A 17164-nucleotide genomic window follows, 5' to 3' on the forward strand; every position below is an offset into this window, starting at 1 on the left:
ATGGCGGCGGCGTCTGCGGTGAAAATAAACGCGTAAAGGGCGATAAAACCGCGCCTGCGGGACCCTCAGGGCAAAATAAACACATAAACGGCGATAAACCCGCGCCTGCGGGACACTCAGTTCAAAATGAACACATGGACTGCGGTTTAAACCCGCGCCGGCGGGACCCACAGTCGCAATAAATACCTAAGCTACGGTTAAACGTGTTCCAGCCCTCAGGGAATCGTTCTCCGTGGAGAAGGAACCCCCCCAAAAGCCCTTCAGAATTCAGCCCTTCGGCAGAATTGAAGGTGTTGGATTTTAGCCCAGAGAAGACTGAGGGGATCTCATTAATTATAGGTATACATACATGTATATACACAAATATGTATATATAAAAATATGTATGTATACATGTATATATATGCATATGTTTATATAAATATGCATATAGATATATATGTGTATGTATATATGTGTATATGCATATACATAAAAGATATCTATATGTGTATATATGTATCTAAATGTATATATGTATATACGTATCTAAATATATATATTTTATATATAGAAATATTTTTATATATTTATATATATTTTTATATATAATAAATAATTGTTTATATATAATTTATATATTTTTTAATTTATATATATATGGTACATGTATGATATACATATATGAGATATATGAGCTGCCCCCTCAGCTCCATGCACAAGGTCATCTGCTGACTCTCCCTGCTTTAGAGTCACTGTCTACTTGGAGAAATGTATTTTTTAATCAATTTATTCATTACTGTATTAATTATTTTTACAGACAGCAGCAATTATAAGGGACACGTCATGACAGCGCCACAGTCACCAGCCGTGATAATTCATGACAAAAAATTGCTTGTTCACAGTTTCTTCAGTTGTAAAGGAGGGAGCTGTATAAGATTAGTCATTTGTATGTGTGTGACATACACATCTTGTATGTCAGGGGATGTAACTCTTGTCTGATGAAGGAAGCATTAAATTGTGAGTTTATATAGTGGTAATCCAGAAGCACAGTTAAGAAAAGCAGTTGTTAATGTCAAAATTATTAGGAGATAAATATAAATAACATTTCATGTTCTCCTGTGTACGTCATCTCTGATCCTTTCCCGTTGTCCCTCTCCCCTTGTTCCCATGGACAGCAAATCGTGGCACAGAGAGCAGGAGATTTATAATTTTGTTTATACTTTTTCCAGTGTTCAAACAACTCATTTCTTAATGAGTGGTTTTCTCAACTCTTCTTAATTAATGGTTTTCAACTCCCTTTTTTTTGCTGGCAGAGGGATTCTTGGTGCTTGAAGTGATTTTGCAGCGAGTCCCTCTTTGAATTGGTTTTGTTCTGCGGAACAATGAAGGCAGGATGGGATGAATGCTGCCTTTGTGCTTTGTCCTCCTGCCTTCCTTGGGAAAACTCCAGAGCTTCCTTTTGTACCGACTCACTCCCGCATCTCCTAATGCCCCCAATAATGGGCTGTAAGGAATTGGGGAAGGGCGGGAGAAGGAGTAGCTGGTGGCCATTCCCAAACACAGCGGTACCAGTGGTTTTGGTGGTGTTTACAGTGAGCAAAGATTGTTTATTTTCAGCTGCCGTGGCTTTTGTGTGAGTAGACCAGAGACATTGGCTGATTCTTCAGCTACAGCCAGGTGTTGATGCTGCTTTTGATAGAAACCAGAGGCATGTGAAAGAAAGAAGATCCAGCCTTGATTGCCTTGGGTTGTGTTGGTCTGATTGTGACCAGTGCTGTGGATTCACAGTTCTGGCTGTGAGGAGTGATGGAATCTGGTCCCAGACCTGGGAAACAGGCTGTGAAATCCCATTGCTCAAGTGCAAAGCGTATTTGTTCTTCCAAGGCCGAGCGAGGCTTGGGAGAATCCATCAGCAGCTGTTCTGGAGCCAGGCGGAGCACCAGGCTATGGTGCGTGCTAGGATAAACAAACTTTTAATGTGCTTTTTATAGTGCTTGTCCAAATTACACATCCCAAAAAATCCTTGGGAATGTTAACAGGCCCCCAGGGAGATCCCTTTGCACACCAGATGGGCTCTCTGTGTCTGCGGGCTCATTCTGTCCAAAACCATGGAAAACACCTGGAGCTTCACTGGAGAACCTGCCTGAGACCCACGTTATAGTGAAGCGACACATTATCCCCGAGGGTCATATCAGCCGTGTCGACTTTTGTAGCATTCCTCAGAGCTGCCAAGTTTCCCCTGACCGCTGAGATCTGAGGGAAAGAAAAGGGGGAAAAGCTCATTTTCCTGCAGGAATCTGTGAGGGGCGGGGACGGTGGGGCCGAAGCCGCTCTGCAGCGCCCCTCATGGCCGCCAGGGGCGCACAACCCCACCCCCACCCCCGCCCGGCCTGACGTGACGTAGTCGCGAGGCGCACGTCCGGCGCGCGAGCGGCGGGGGGTGGTGGGCGGGGGGGGGGCGCGGGCGGGCCAATGAAGGGCACGCGCCGAGCGCGCGGCGGGCCAATGAGGGGAGCGCGCGCGTGCGCGGGGGGCGCGGGGCGCCGGGCGCGCGTCGCGGTCTGAGGCGGAGGACGGGGCAAAGATGGCGGCGCCCGTCCTGCTGCGGGTGTCGGTGCCGCGCTGGGAGCGGGTGGCGCGGTCCGCCGTGTGCGCCGCCGGCATCCTGCTGTCCCTCTACGCCTGCACCTGGAGCGCGAGAAGGGCCGCGACAGCCACTACCAGGCCCTGTGCGACCTCAGCGACGGGTGCGCTGCTCCGCCGCCATCACCTCCAGGTGAGGCGGGGGTGGGACTGGCCGCCCCTCGCCCCGTTCTCGCGGCGGGGCGGCCAAGGGAGCGCTGCCCCCGGGGCCTCGGGGGCCCGCTGGGGGCGCGGGAGTTTTCCTGAGCGGGTGCGGGGCGCGGAGGGGCCTGTGTGGGGGCACAGGGCAGGGGAGGGGGGTCAGCGCTTCCCGGCCGGGCAGCCCCAGCGCCGGAGGGCCGGTGAGGGAGCGGCTTTTTTCGGGATCACCGGCTTTTTTCGGGATCACCACGGGCCAGAGGGTGAGGCACCCGCAATTCCCGTGTTGAAATCAGTGGCAATTAGGTGGAGCGACGGGCGTTTTAGTGGTAAACGCTCCTTAGAGCGGAGTGGTGCGGCTGTGAGTGGTGGCTGAGGCCAATGTAAACAAGAGCGATTGCAGGTGGTTTGCTTTGGGTGGTTTTAATTGCGGTATCTTGTATTGCGTTTTCATTGAAATGTCACCTGGCAGCGCAGGAGACGGTTTTGTGGTACAGAGGAAGTGCTTCATTCAAGAGAGACTTGAATCCCTCTGCAGCAAAAGCTCAGCCCAGACCCTGAGTTGTTTTGCAGGTGTCCAGTCAGCTTAGCAGTTGTTTCCTAGAGGTCAATGGCTCTTACTTCTGTTAGGAGAGTCAGTCTGTAATATTCTATTAACTTGACTTGTCGTGTAAGTAGTTGGTTGAGTTACAAAAATGAAAAGACTTGCCCTGCTGTGCAGTTACAAGTGATTCCAGTACAAACATGGCACAGGGAATAGTTTCAGGTGGACTAGATCTTAAGTGTCTTTTCCAGCCTTCATGATTTTATGGTTCTAGGTGTAATTTGGCCAAGAAACTCTCTTAAAAGCATATTGTCAGATATCTCAGCTAAAGAAATAAGAGGATTTATCCATCAATCTCAAAATTGCTCAGAGCATAGAATATTTGTCTGTGTGTATGTGTAGATATACAGGCACATAAGAACATCCTCTATAAGGAAGTGGGAAGGGAGGGTTTTGGTTCTTGAGCAAAACCCTATTACGTATTAAATGTATTAAATGCTTCCTCCTTTTCTTTTAATGAGAATTTTATTACTACCACGTGAGTGCCTTCAGCTGAATGAGCACTTGGGATTTATTTTTTTTTTCCTCTCAGTGTAACCTGTGTAAAAGCTGTCCCAGTTTTTATCAAGGTATTTGTTGTACCATCATAAAAAGCCAGTTGTGCAGAACATGCTCATACTCCTATCAAGGTGGAAGCTGTTAAATTGTTGAGGGCTTTAACTCTGCTTTTCTGTCTGTCCTCAGGTGATCTTTAGTTTGTGGAGGTGCTTGTTCATGTCTTTGTTTGGGGAGTGTCCTGAAGTGACAAGTTTTGCTCTAACTAGGGAGAAGACTTCTACAAACTTGCCAAATAACATAAAACTGTATAAATTGAAGTTATGCATAGGCCACTGAGATTAAACCATGTGAGTCTCATCAGTAAAATAACTTTCACCACCAGGAGCAAAAAGAGAATAACAGGGATTTAATCATCATAAATCACCTCCATAGCAGCCTGTTCTTGTACAGAATTGGTTCTCCAACAGCTTTTTATTGTTGCTGCAAATGCTGCTACTGAGACAGGCAATTTGATGCAATAGTTTTGATGTGTGTTTACTAAATGCTTGGGAGAAGGAAAACACTTAAAGATATAATTGGAATTATTTCTAATTATGGAATCATGCTTGGTAATTATAATGTTCATTAGTAATGCAGCAGCTGACACGCTGAGTGTGCCATGGCAAGGCCTAGAAATACTTTACTGTAGGAATTCTTTGTAGTAATATGAAGAGTCAGGGATAAAATCAACTGAAAATCTCACCAGCAGTTGCTAGGAGAACATACTTAGAGTTCTCCTATTGCAAATGTCAGGATATCTTGTGGTGATTAGAGCAGGTGGTAAAAGGAGTTTGTGGAAAAGGAACGTGCAAGTTCTGTTCAGTCAAACCATATTTGGAGAAGAATGTGCTTTCCAGGCTGTGCAGGACACAGAGGAGTGTTGTTGCTTTAAAAGTAAGACAGGAGGGCAAGTGATTAAACTTTGAAATAAGAATAACATTGGAAGAAAATTAACTTCTTTTCCGTGTTGCCACAGCTCCCCATCCATCAGTCACTCTCTCTCAGTCGAGCCTTCCTTGTCCCCACATCACCAAGGTTTCTGTGGAACTTGATTTCTAGGAGGGAGTTTTAACTACAATTTAGATTTTACTGGGGTAGTGGAGTTTTTTATCTTGTGTTCCAGCTTTTCCACATGTACTGCAGATTTAACCTTCATGTGTTTCTTTCCTCATTAAGCTGTTACCCTGGCAGTCAGAAATTATTTGATTAGCTGATTAGCAGAGTTAACTCTACAGAGTTAAATGCGTGACAGACTTATACTCTGTGGCTTTTTCTGGCTTCTAGAGTGTTCATTCAGTTGTGTGACTTTTATTTAAGCTGGATTTGCTGATGGAACTTGGAATGTAACAGTCTTCACATTTTGAGTCCTGACTCCCACAGTGGACTGAACTTTAGAAAGCGCTTAATGGTGGTGGGATTAATTTTAAGTGTAGAGAATAATTAGAATAAATTAGTTTATTCTTCCCTGAGCTGACTTTCTGGTATTTGAGGGTGAGGTTTTTTTTTGCTAATAAGCTGTTAGTATTTCAAAGTCTTGCTTTTAAACCCAATCTGGTATTGGCAGAACCGCAGGAACAGAAATGTAAAGATTGCCAGCACGCAGAGGGAGGAGCAGAGAGAATCTCCTATCAGAGCCTGACTCATACAGAAGATTAGGTTGGAGCAATACCTTCTCTGTATCCCTTATTCAAAACAGGAATGATCAGCATATTTCAAGCTTTTATCGTGGGGAAAGTTCATGAAGTAGTTTAAAAATAAAAGCTGCTAAGGGCTGTATAATAAAGGAAGGTATTAGGGAAATACCAAACGTTTTCACTGGCAATTGCTGTAGGTGTTTTAAATGAATTGCTGTCTTATGTTTGAGAATAAGTGGCAAGAGTTGCCTTATAATGAAACTGCCCTATGGCAGTTCCTGAAAAATATTTCTGGTCTTGCTGTTACAGTAGTTCCACAGAAGGAATTAAACCAATAGACACGTTTCAAGTAATGTTGAGAGTGCTACAGCTTGAAATAAAATGTGACCTTTAAGTTGTAAAGCAGAGACCCAGAGCCTTTTGCTCTGATCTTTTGCTTGCCCTGGGAGATTTTGGAGTCTTCTAATACATTTCTGCTTTCTGTCTTGATTAATTGAAGGTTTCTGCACAGGGGATTAGTGGGTGGCTCTCTTTTTGAAGGAATTTTTGTGGCCTGGAGTGCACTAATGCTGTGACAACTGTGACACAGCCTTGAGACAGCACGAGGGACCAAAGGGCACCTGTCACTGTATATCTTTAGCAATATTTGCAGCTGCGTAAGTGAAGAGCTTTGGCAATAGTCAATATTGATCTAGGTTAACATCTTTAGAAGTTCTGGAGTCCAAATAGGATTTTGAGAATCTGTGGATTAATTGGATCTCATTGAGAGATGGCAGATTTTAGGAATTCCCTGTTCTAACTTCATGCTAATGGGGGAGGTCTTGGGTTGTCATCTTGTGTTTGAGCCGCTCTGAAATGCCTGTTCTGAAAAACCCTAATATCCCAGAACATTTTGGGTTGGAAGGGACCTTAAAGATCATGTATTTCCAGCCCCCTGCTGTTGGCAGGGACACCTCCCACTAGACCAAGTTGCATATCTGCCTTGTGTCTCCTGGTGGATGCACCAAACTCATCACTTGGTAGTTCTGTAAAATGTGTGTGTTGGGCACAGGTCTGTTTGCAGTTTGCCAAGGGTGGCCTGTGACAACTGGAGGATTATTGTGTTGCTCTGCTCACCTATAAATCATTGTGAGCAGTGAATTTACACCTGTCTTAAGTGTTATGTTTGCTTTGCCTTGTGCCACAGTACTTAAGCTCTCTGTTGTGTGAGGGTAGTGGTGGAGAGCTCATTCCTCTGCAGGGTGGGTGTGCATTGTGCTGTAAGGAACTGCAGGCAGAACTGACCTGTGCTGGTTTCTCAGTGAAGAACACCTTGCTAGAACTGTTCTGGTGCATCCTTACAGAATGCAGACTGTGGCACTGCTCAGGTTGACAGGAACAACCCCATTCTCTGAGGAAATGGGACATGGAACCAAACTTCTCAGACCTCCTTCTAACCCGATATTTAAACTGCAGTTCTGTTGTGGGGCAGTTCCTGTAAACTTGGTGTCTGTCCAGTTTACTTCATTCCAGGTTGAGAACGTGATATAGCAGTTATCATTCTTATTAATAGTAAATTCCTGATATCCCAGGATTTTTTTATTGCTGTACCTGCAAGCAGGCATTCAGATATGTTTGAGGTTTGCAGTTAGAGACTGATGTAAGGTGGCAAAAGTTAAAAGTAGCTTTATGCAGGTAGTGGGAGAAGTTTGTCTAGTCTGTTCTTGTGAACCAGTGCACACAAATGAGGCCCATGTGCTTTTTAAAAACATTGTCTTAGTTTTGCAGGTCTTTGGGTTTTTTAGTCAGTAATAATCTTTCATGTGAGCCAAGTTAATTGTTTTTGTCAGGCATCTTTGATTCTGGATAGAAGAAGGTAGAAGTTTGATTAACCTGAGGGTGGAATGTGGAGCAATGGGTGATCATTCAGCAGGAATCGTATTTGTTGTTCTTAGGCTACAGAAAGAGTTTACATGAAAATGTAGCCTCCTGAACTGAGCTGCAGTCTGTGCTGGCATTTACCATGGGTGGGTGGTCGTTTCAGAGCATTCCCAAGTGTTAGACAGCAGCTGAAATGGGCCTTCTGCAGTTACTCTGGATTCAGTGGGTTTGCTGCCTCAGGGGAGGTTTGGGGACCTCTGGTTTGTAGATTGGGCAGGGGGGAGTTGGAGTAGACAAATTCAGTGCCAGAGGGGAGGGAGGCTCACAGGAACTCCTCTGCTGAAGGGAGCCAAGGTTCCCTGTGCCCTGGCACTGCCAGCTGGGCTGGCAGCACGTGTCCAACTGGGACTGACTGGGAGATAACGGGCCTGACTGGGAGGCAGGAGCAGGGGCTGGAGGGTGTGAGCTGGGAAGGAAGGTGTTTCAGGAATGCTTGTAGAAACCAGCTTCATTAAAGTTGCTCCTAAAGCTGCAGAAGCTGATAATTCAAGTGATTTTTTTTTTTTCTTCTCCCATCTTTTTAGTAGAAAATCGATGATTTAATACTTCTGACTGATAAAACACTTCCTGGCTGAGGGACATCTTTTATAAAACACAGCAGTGCCCAAGCTATGGGAGTCTTGTCTTTTATTTTCCATCCTTACAGTGCTTACACAACCACATGTGTTTTTGCTTTTCATAAATATACCATTTCTGGCTTGACTGGAATTTGCAATAGGGCTGAGAATTATTTTGCTTGGTGCAAAGTAAATTTAACAAAGTGCCTATAGTTCAAACTCAGGCTTCATTTATGACAGCTTAATAGAAGAGATTATGTAGAAGGGATACAGTGCTGTTGGCTTGTAGCTTGAATGGCCTGTGCTTCTGTAAAGGCTGCTATAAAATAATTATCCACTGTCTGCTTGAGATTTTGCTGATCTAGACAGTGAGATTTTTAGAGACTCTTTCTGAAATAGAGCTGGAGGATATATAGAACAAAATCTCATTTGTTTATGCTAAATACTGCTAATAGATTTAAACGTGAAATTAAGTGTATCAAAATTTTTGAGCAGTCCTGGCAAGTTTACAAATGGGAATTTTTAATCTCCTTTCTTGTGGCTTCTAATTGAAGGCTTTTACTTAATTTATTAAAACTGTTAAGAGTGGCCTAAGCAACCTTGAAACCATGAATTAGGTTTAATCCAAAATCCTCTAGTGAAGCTGGAAAGAAGCTGCAACCAAAGTTTCTTAACATTGCTAAGTACTGACGTGCTCCAGATCCTTTGACCTTTATCTGAGCTTTCACTGAAGGCAGTGTGTGAGCACAGGCCAGCTCTGCTCCCCTCTGAGAACTTCCATTCTGGACTATAACTTATCTCAGAAGTCCAGTGGTGCCTAAGGAAATGTGCACATCACTTGTCAAGTGTAGCCTTTTTGTAGGAAAATTATATTTATTGTTCCCTCAGGGTTTCAAAGTGGTAAGTGTTGCTCGCTGTTGATAACAAAATCATGCTTATGGGATGATTAATAATCCTGAAATGAGGGGCTTTAAGTAACCTGCTGCTGCTCAGGAAACAAAACTTGAGTTCTTTACTTACAGTTTTCTGAAAACGAAATCTCTTTTATTGTTTTCCCTTTTTATTGCAGCAAACCCAAGAGCTGAGAAAGAGAAATGTGTGGGGAAAGCTGCTGCTGCACAAATGCAGAATGTCCTCAGATTTTGGGTCATATCCTATCATAGTCCCCTGAAGGATTTGAGCATTTGCAACTAGTCCTTGAGGAGACTGGAATGTAACCTGGGAAATACATGCTTGTTCAAGGCATCTGCTGCTGGCTGATGTCAGGGACATGATCTGAAGCCAGCTGGACCTGACCCCATCTAATATGGTTATCTTCATGTTCAAATGAATATACAGTGCTTAGTTCTCTTCTGGGCATGAGAACTGAGGATTGCCAGGTGAAATCGAGGTGATGTGATTCTGGTCATCACCAGGGGTTGTTGTGGAGGTCCAAAGGAAGTGCTCAGAAAGGACCAGGAAGGTTTATCAAGGTGGGCTGCTGAGTGTGTTGGTGCAGGTGAAACCCCAGTTCAGAAGTTTGTTAAGCTAATTCTTAACTTCATGGTGATTGAGGAGAAGGAAAGCATCTTGAGGAATGATCTCCTCATCAAAAGTGTTAAAAACATCTCCTTCTGGCAGTACTTGTCAGAACTGGGGTGCTTGGCTAGAAAAACCCTATAGCATTTCTTACAGAGTGGATGGGACAGTAATGTAACTCCTGGCTAAATAAATACTTCTTGTTTTGTTTGTTTGACTTGCTGTGCTTGGCAGGCCTAGAATTCTGCTGCTTTTTGAGCCAATACTGATAACTCCTACAGCTTTTACCTTGTTACACATGAAGGTTGTTTACTTGTCCTCTAAAATGGGTCAGATACTTGTGTACTAAGTGTGGTTCTCATGGTTCCCTTTCTGCCAGTGGCATTTTCTCTGCTAAATTATGGTAAAGTGTTTAAAGTGCATCCCATAATAGGCTGTTCTGGAACACAGGGGATGTTCATAATTGTGCAAAAGAGGTAATGATTGAAAAGTGTAAGACTTTCTTGGAGGTGTGTCACTTGTGGATCACAGTGACCTCAGTTCTAGTTTTCCTGTTAAGAAGTGGCAGGTGAACACAAATACTGCTTGAAACTTGTAAAAATGCAACAGTGCTGAGCTTTAAATACCTCAGACCAAAGGGGACACTGTTTAGAGGGTGAATAATAACTTTCAAGAACTAATGCACATTGGACTGGAAATCACTGTAGTGTTCAATTTTAGATGTTGGGAAACTACATAAACAGTTCTCACCACTTTATCTTGGATTTCTTGAATCACTCTTTAACTTTTTAAAGAGCATTCAGAGTTGTACATGCAGGTGGGGAGTGGAGCAGACTGTGGTCTTGAACAGAGAGGGGAGTTGAATTACTTGAAACATGCACAAAGATGTGTTCATGGTTTATTTGGAATCTCCCTTGTAGTTAGTTCAGATGGCTTTTTATTTTTAATAGGAGTGAAACTCGGGTGTGGTGAAAGTGGGCTTGGCTCCCGTGTTTGTCACAGTGCTCTGAGTCACCCCGGGTCACTGCAGTTCTCACTCTGGAATTCTTGGCACTTCAGGGATGGGAGCCACAAGTCAGGATCAGGAAAAAGTTGGTGATATTGGGCTGTGCTTTTATCCTGCTGTGCAAGCAACTCTGTCATTAGTGCAAGTTCATTTTACTTTATTCTGTATCCAAAAAAATTGATACAAGTTAATAACAGTTATTCTAAGTTACGTTCTTTGTAAGAAAGGCAGGTCCTGTGAAGAACTTCTGATATTTTATTTCTTGGAGCTTATCCTTTTATTTGGACTTTCTTCTTGTTATTTGTTTGCTGTATTTTTTTTTAGACCTCTAAATTATTGTAACTCAGGTGTGTTTTGCCTGATTTTGATGTGAGAAGGAAGATTATCCTACTCAGTTTTTATCCTTCCTCCAATTGCTTGCTAAAGTTCTTGGTTCATTTTGCATTTTAGTGGGTTTTAGGACCTCCTCAATAAAATTAAGAGCTGATTTAGCCTCTTCAGTAGAGAAATTAGATTCAAATAAAAATATACAAAGTCTTAATACTTTTCAGTTTGATGCAGAAAACTTGCTCACGCTTCAAACCTTATAAGGCTGAGAAAAGGGCTTTATGTTAAACCACAGGCTGCTTAGCTGTCTTCAAGGGTGTGGAATAAGATGTGAGATTAGAGCTGCACTCCATGGACTGAAATTTAATACTTCATGTCCTTAAAGCTGCTACAAGGCCAACAAGATACTTAATGAACTATTGCACATGGAAAAAGCGCTCCCCCTGCTCTGACCTTGCAGCTCTGAACAGCTCACGCCTGGTGCTGACTGTGGGGAAGGGCTGGAACTCCTTATCCTTCCACCAGCAACATTTTATTCTCTTGCAGAATCACTGCAGGGTCAGGTTCTGTAGAAGAAAGTTTCTGCTGGTTTTTTTAAGCTTGAGTTTGCCTTCAAACACGACAGGATCAGAGGTGGGAGCACACAGGGAGGGCAGGGACAGGGAGGGATTGAGCATCACAGACTTGGCACACCCGGAGTTGTGCTGTGCAGTCTCTTGGTAAGGAAAGCCTGAGTGTGTTCAGACACAGTTTAATGTCACCCTACAGAGAAGTCTCACTTGGAGACTAGAATAATACATTTCACCTGTGGATAGTAAGCTGAAGTGTCTATAAATGTAGTAATACAGAAAAATAAAAATCAACTACTAAATGCAAAAGGATGATACCTTTAATATATTTGCCTGGCTCTTTAATACTGCCTTTGGCAGCTGGAGAACACGAGACAATTGTTACATGTACTGTGACATCTTAGCAAAGGAAGGCTAAAAAATAAACAGTTCTCACTTAAAAGCCAGATAACATTCAACGTGTGGGAGGAAAATCTCGTCATAGCAGAGATTCCTTGGAATTGACAGTATTTCTTTATGTTTGCTGATCTGTTTTTCCATGGTGTTTGGCCTTTTTTTAAATCCCTCTCTGGGAAGTGTGGCTCCCTTTTCTGTGAGTGCTGCAATCACATCTCTGTCTGCAGCTTTTCCAGGTCTTTGGGATCCCTCCTCGATGCTGCTTTGCCCACAAGCAGTGGGACTGTTTGCCTGCCTATGCAGCAGGGAGGAGGTGCAGTCAGCTGTGTCCCCCACATTTTCCATAGCCCCAGAAGAGCCCTGGGATGAGTGCAGGGAGCCAGGCAGTTCTGCACTGCTCCTCTCACAAATCCCTGTGTGTATGACCCCTGGCAGCCTCGAGAATGCTGAGCCCCTGTCCCCTGGTAAAGCAGCGTTGGTAGAATTGGCACAAAAGTTTCACTTCACTCCTTTACAAGATTTGAGACCAAACTAGTTGAAAGTCTAGGGTTTTTTTACTTTTTATGCAGTAAATGTACTTTCTAGGAATTGGGACCCAATTTTCTGCTGGGTTTCTTGGGGAGAAGAGCACAAGACTTGCCTATAATAGTTAATTCAAATTTAGTAACTGTCTGCAATTAAAATTATTAATTTGAATATGTTTTGCAAATACTGCACAGATGGCTGTGAGACTGTGAAGTGTTTTGGAGATGGTATTAAATTGTACTTGCTGTGGTCCCTTTTTCTGTGAGGAAACTGCTTGTCATGTGTTGGTAGCCTGTCACTGATCCCAGGTGTGTGGTGAGTTACATCAGCAATGTTCCTGCCCTGTGCTGTGTCTTGGTTTAGCAGGGCATTGCCTCTAGTACAAGAAATTATCTAGCAACTGCACTTTTCTTGGCATAAATGTAGCACACTGGCATTTTCTGCTGCAACAGGAATGAGGAATGGTGCTTTTTTACATAGTTCTGTGGCAGTTAACCTGATAATGGGAACCAAGCCAAGTATAGTGCTTGGCTTGGTGCTCCAAAATCATGCTGGAAGATATCCTGATGTTCTCTTGTAAGTGAGTTAAGTTACCTGTTGGATAGCATTAACTTCATATTTTCAAGTGACACTAAAAAATAAGGTCCTCACTTTGCTTTTACAAGTCATGATCTGCCTTGGGGCATCAAACTCCTGGTTTCTAGCACAAATACATTTGGTAATTTCATCTTTTATCCTTATTGCAGCAGCAGTTTTGTAGGGCTTGTGCTGCTTTCTGTCTTATCACTAGAAAGTTGAAAGTCACTTTGTGGGGAACTCAGGTGTTGGTTCAAAGTGTCACACCGTGCTCTGACAAACGAGGTCTGTGGATCTGGTTCTGGTGCCATCCCCAGCTTGTCTGCTTGGCAGATTGGGGTTCCTCCTGAGGTGAGAGACTGATCAGGAGCAGCTGAGGTGCTAACATATGTCCTGGTTTGCTTGCTCTGATGCCAGCAGAGCTGGGAACAAATCCTTACCCCTTGTGCCATCGTCCCTGTTTAGTGACCAAGTGTCCAGCTTGCTGTGGTGGAGGGAGCTGCTAAAGCTGTTGGGTGCTTGACAAAACAGCTTCAAACAGAAGCAAACGTGGTGTTTGAAGTTGCAGCTGCGTGAACTTGTAGTTTTTGGTGTGTTGAATGACTTTATAATCCTCCAGGTGTGGGATAAAGCTGTACCTGTGGATAAAGTGCTCCCCCTGTTGCAAGCTGCTTGATTTTCCAGGATAACTCTGAACTTCCCATAGGACTCCAGTGGTCATGTCAGAATATATGTACCTCTTTTTTTCTTTTCCCAACAGAGGTGAACTGAAAACACTGATGTAAAAGCAATAGGTGCCCAAGCAGGTGTTAATTAGTTTCACTGTTTTACAGATGGGGTCGAGGATTCGGTCTGTTGGGTTCCATCTTTGGAAAGGACAGTGCAATAAATCAGTCAAACAGTGTTTTTGGACTCGTGTTTTATATACTACAAATGCTACTTGGTAAGTATTAATTCTGCTTAAAGCCTAAAGCATGTAGCTGGTCTGTGGTGTTGAAAGAGGAGTGCAATACAGATTGTACAATCTGCAAGAAACCAGACAAATGCTTGTGGTTTTTATATCTTTTTTTTCTTAGCACCAGCCTAATGATACATCTGTCCAAAGGGCTTAAAAACCCAACTGATAATAAGAGTAATTGCATTTTCCTCTGCTATGCTATTAATAATATAGGGTGTCAAGACAGTTTCTGTGCTGGTATTTTCACTTCAGTATATTTAGCATGGGATTGCATGATAGAAAAGAGAGGAAATAAAAATGGAATTTGCAAGTTTTGCAGGAGTAGTAGGCAAAAAAGTGCATGAGATGTGTTGTATACATGTTGGTAACTACGTGGTCTGCTATAAAGCTGTTAATTTTGACAGAAATAACTTGATCAGCCTGTAACTTTCCCATAACTCAGGAATGCAGAGGATGGTTGATGTAAACATACTCCTTATCACAGGACTGTCAGACAGAACTTAGATGCTCCCTTCCAAAGAGTGATTTGTCTTGATTTGTCATGGTGTTTTAACCAGACTTTTCTGTAAGACAGACTTGCTGAGGAGCCCTCAGTCTGAGTTAGTGCTGGGGCTTTGTGCTGTGCATGGAGGGGGGCCGAGAGCAGCCCTAGTAACTCTCTCTCTCTTGTTGCAGGTATGACAGCAAGTGCAGTAGCAGCTCTAATCCTCATGACATCCTCCATAGTGTCTGTAGTAGGGTCATTGTACTTGGCATACATTCTGTACTTCGTGCTGAAGGAATTTTGCATTGTCTGCGTCATCACATATTTGCTGAACTTCATTCTCTTTATCATCAACTACAAACGACTAGTTTATTTGAACGAGGCCTGGAAACGGCAACTCCAACCCAAACAGGAATAACCCCTGTTTGAACTCTTGACTGACAGTCTGAAGACCCAACTTCCATTAAGTTTATTTTGCAGTAATTTTTTATTCTCCATATCAGACACTCTCCCCGAGAATCATAACTGAATTTTTAATTATAAATTTGAAGGGGCCCCCGATAATTTTTCTGTGCTAATCTTCAGTTTAAATGTGGTTGTGAAAGAAAGCTCTAATACAATCAAAGACAAGCTTTAACTTTACTTTGAAGGAGTTTTAGCCACAGCAAAACCTAGACTCTCTCTTCCCCCTCCACTTGTGAAGTGGGTAACACTTGCTCTAAAATATCCTGTATATAAATTCAGGTATAACAAGATGTGATCATGACATTAAATATTCTAGACTAGCATCACCATATTTAATGTTGCCATGTTTACAGTATGTGTATTACTTTTTTGTTTTCGTTTTGGTTTTTGTTTTTTTTTTTTTTTAGCTGATGGACTTAGATTTGACTAGGACTTACACTGTAAATAAAATTAGAACTATTGGTTTCATCCCTGGAGAACTCCCTGTACAATGGGTTTTGTTAGGAGCTGTCAGAGGGTTCAGCTCACAGTCGACTGCCACGATGGAAGAAGTGACCTCTGAAGAGAACACAGAGTTGCTGCACTCACTGCTCGTGCTGTCCCAAGAATGATGCTTGGGGTTGGTTCCATTTTTTTTTTTCTTTCTTCTGTCTTTCTTTTTGTCTCCAGTATCGAAAAATGGAATTAAAGCTGAAACCTGAAGCGTGTTCATTAAACCACAACCTCGTTAATTCTGTACCGAGTGAAAATAGCTCCGTGTGGTCGATGGAAAGCCACCACCAGGATATTCTGTGCAGGTCGGGGGTTGGTGTATCAAAGTGTTCTTTGGAAGGACTCAGTTTCCATGCAGAGCTGTTTCATTTTTAAGCTGTGGTCAGCCAGCCAGTGTTACTAATGTTTGATGTTCTATGAATGCTGCAGTATAGGATTGCAATTGCAGTGGAAACCACTGACTGAGCGGGGTAACCAAGTCGTGCACTGAAAAAGCAGTTACTTAATTGATCTTCGTCAGGATCCTTGGTTTGTGCTATATTGGGAAATGAACTTTAGGCCTGACACACACACACAAGATCCCTTGGAAGGGCAAGCTGTTTAATGGGATAAGTGAGTAAATGTGCTCCTGAAAATGAAATGTGATGTGTAGTGCTATCATTGCTCTTTCTAATAACTAATTGGGAAAAAAAAAATATTAAACTGCGGATTTAAAGGAACAAAATTGTACATGTTGTTTCTGCACTCAGTATTCTAAGGCTGAATGTTAAAAGTGCCTTCTGTCTTAAAATCTTAAACCAAATACTTTGCGTTGAACTTGGCAGGCAGAAGTGTCCTTGCTTTAAAAATGAACAAACAAACAAACAAAATTCCCAGCAAACTTGCTGGGGATAGAGGAGTATTAAGAGATATGTTTAGTTTTTAGACTGAGAAGTGGTAGCAATATTGTTTCAGTTTAATTAAAAAAGGTTGATGGCGATTTGGAAAAGTAAAATATTTGTGTTTCAGACTCTGTGACACGAAAACGTGTAGGTTCAGTTACTTTCTGTAATTGGTGCTGTGCTGCTTTTTGCCCTTGTCAGCTTCTAAATATGAAGAATTCCAACTGCATACCAGTTATTTAAAGAATTAATTTAACTACTTTTTGGATTTTTTTTTCTCAAACATGAATGTCAGAGAGACACTTTTGTTGTATGGATAAGTGGATTATAAACACTAAGTTGCTGAGGATAAACTTGACTGTGAAACATGCAGTGTTTCCATAGAGCAAATAGAATATTTAGATTGAATCCACAAAATAGTATTTAAATTACTACTGAAGTCATTTTCTGGTTTGTATCAAGGATGTAGGTGGAAACTGCTTTTATGTATAGAGTTCTGTGGTATGAGTAACATCTGTTGCATGTAACACTAAATTACTTGTCCCTCTTGTCTGACAGTTTTAGACAACAATTCATTAAATGCATTTTGTATTGACCAGAGTATAGTTAAAGCTTGTCTTGATGTTTAGTTCTGTCTCTCAAATGCCTTGAACTTTGATATGAGGGGAATGAATGATGTTAAACTGGTCCCTCAAGGCTTGCCTTTGTTCTCTCACAAGCCTTGAGGCAGTATCACTGTGGTATAGATTTATTTTGATGCATTCCTGTGATCTACACTAAGGCATCTTTTTTTTCATCCAAGGAAGAGGTGAACACGTGCTGCCCGAAATGGTCAGTGGCAGTGCTCATATCTCAGAACAAGCAGCCATGGAGACAAGTATAATCAATGAGTACTTGGTCCAATTTCTGGGGAAAAAAAAGGAAAAAAAGCCCCATCAGCTGAAAGTATTGG

General features: G+C 42.6%; 1 protein-coding gene across 1 annotated transcript; it reads left to right on the forward strand.

The window, feature by feature from the left end:
• The first annotated feature begins 2566 nt into the window (after positions 1–2566).
• Positions 2567–16812, forward strand: VKORC1L1 (vitamin K epoxide reductase complex subunit 1 like 1). Its single transcript, XM_029961387.1, is given in 5 exon segments — positions 2567–2663; positions 2666–2725; positions 2728–2758; positions 13766–13875; positions 14566–16812. Coding segments are annotated over 5 exon segments (525 nt in total). The 3' UTR covers positions 14793–16812.
• The last annotated feature ends 352 nt before the right edge of the window (positions 16813–17164 follow it).

Source organism: Manacus vitellinus, unplaced genomic scaffold (assembly GCF_001715985.3).
Source record: "Manacus vitellinus isolate BGI_N305 unplaced genomic scaffold, ASM171598v3 scaffold_32_pilon, whole genome shotgun sequence".
Classification (NCBI taxonomy): Eukaryota; Metazoa; Chordata; class Aves; order Passeriformes; family Pipridae; genus Manacus; species Manacus vitellinus.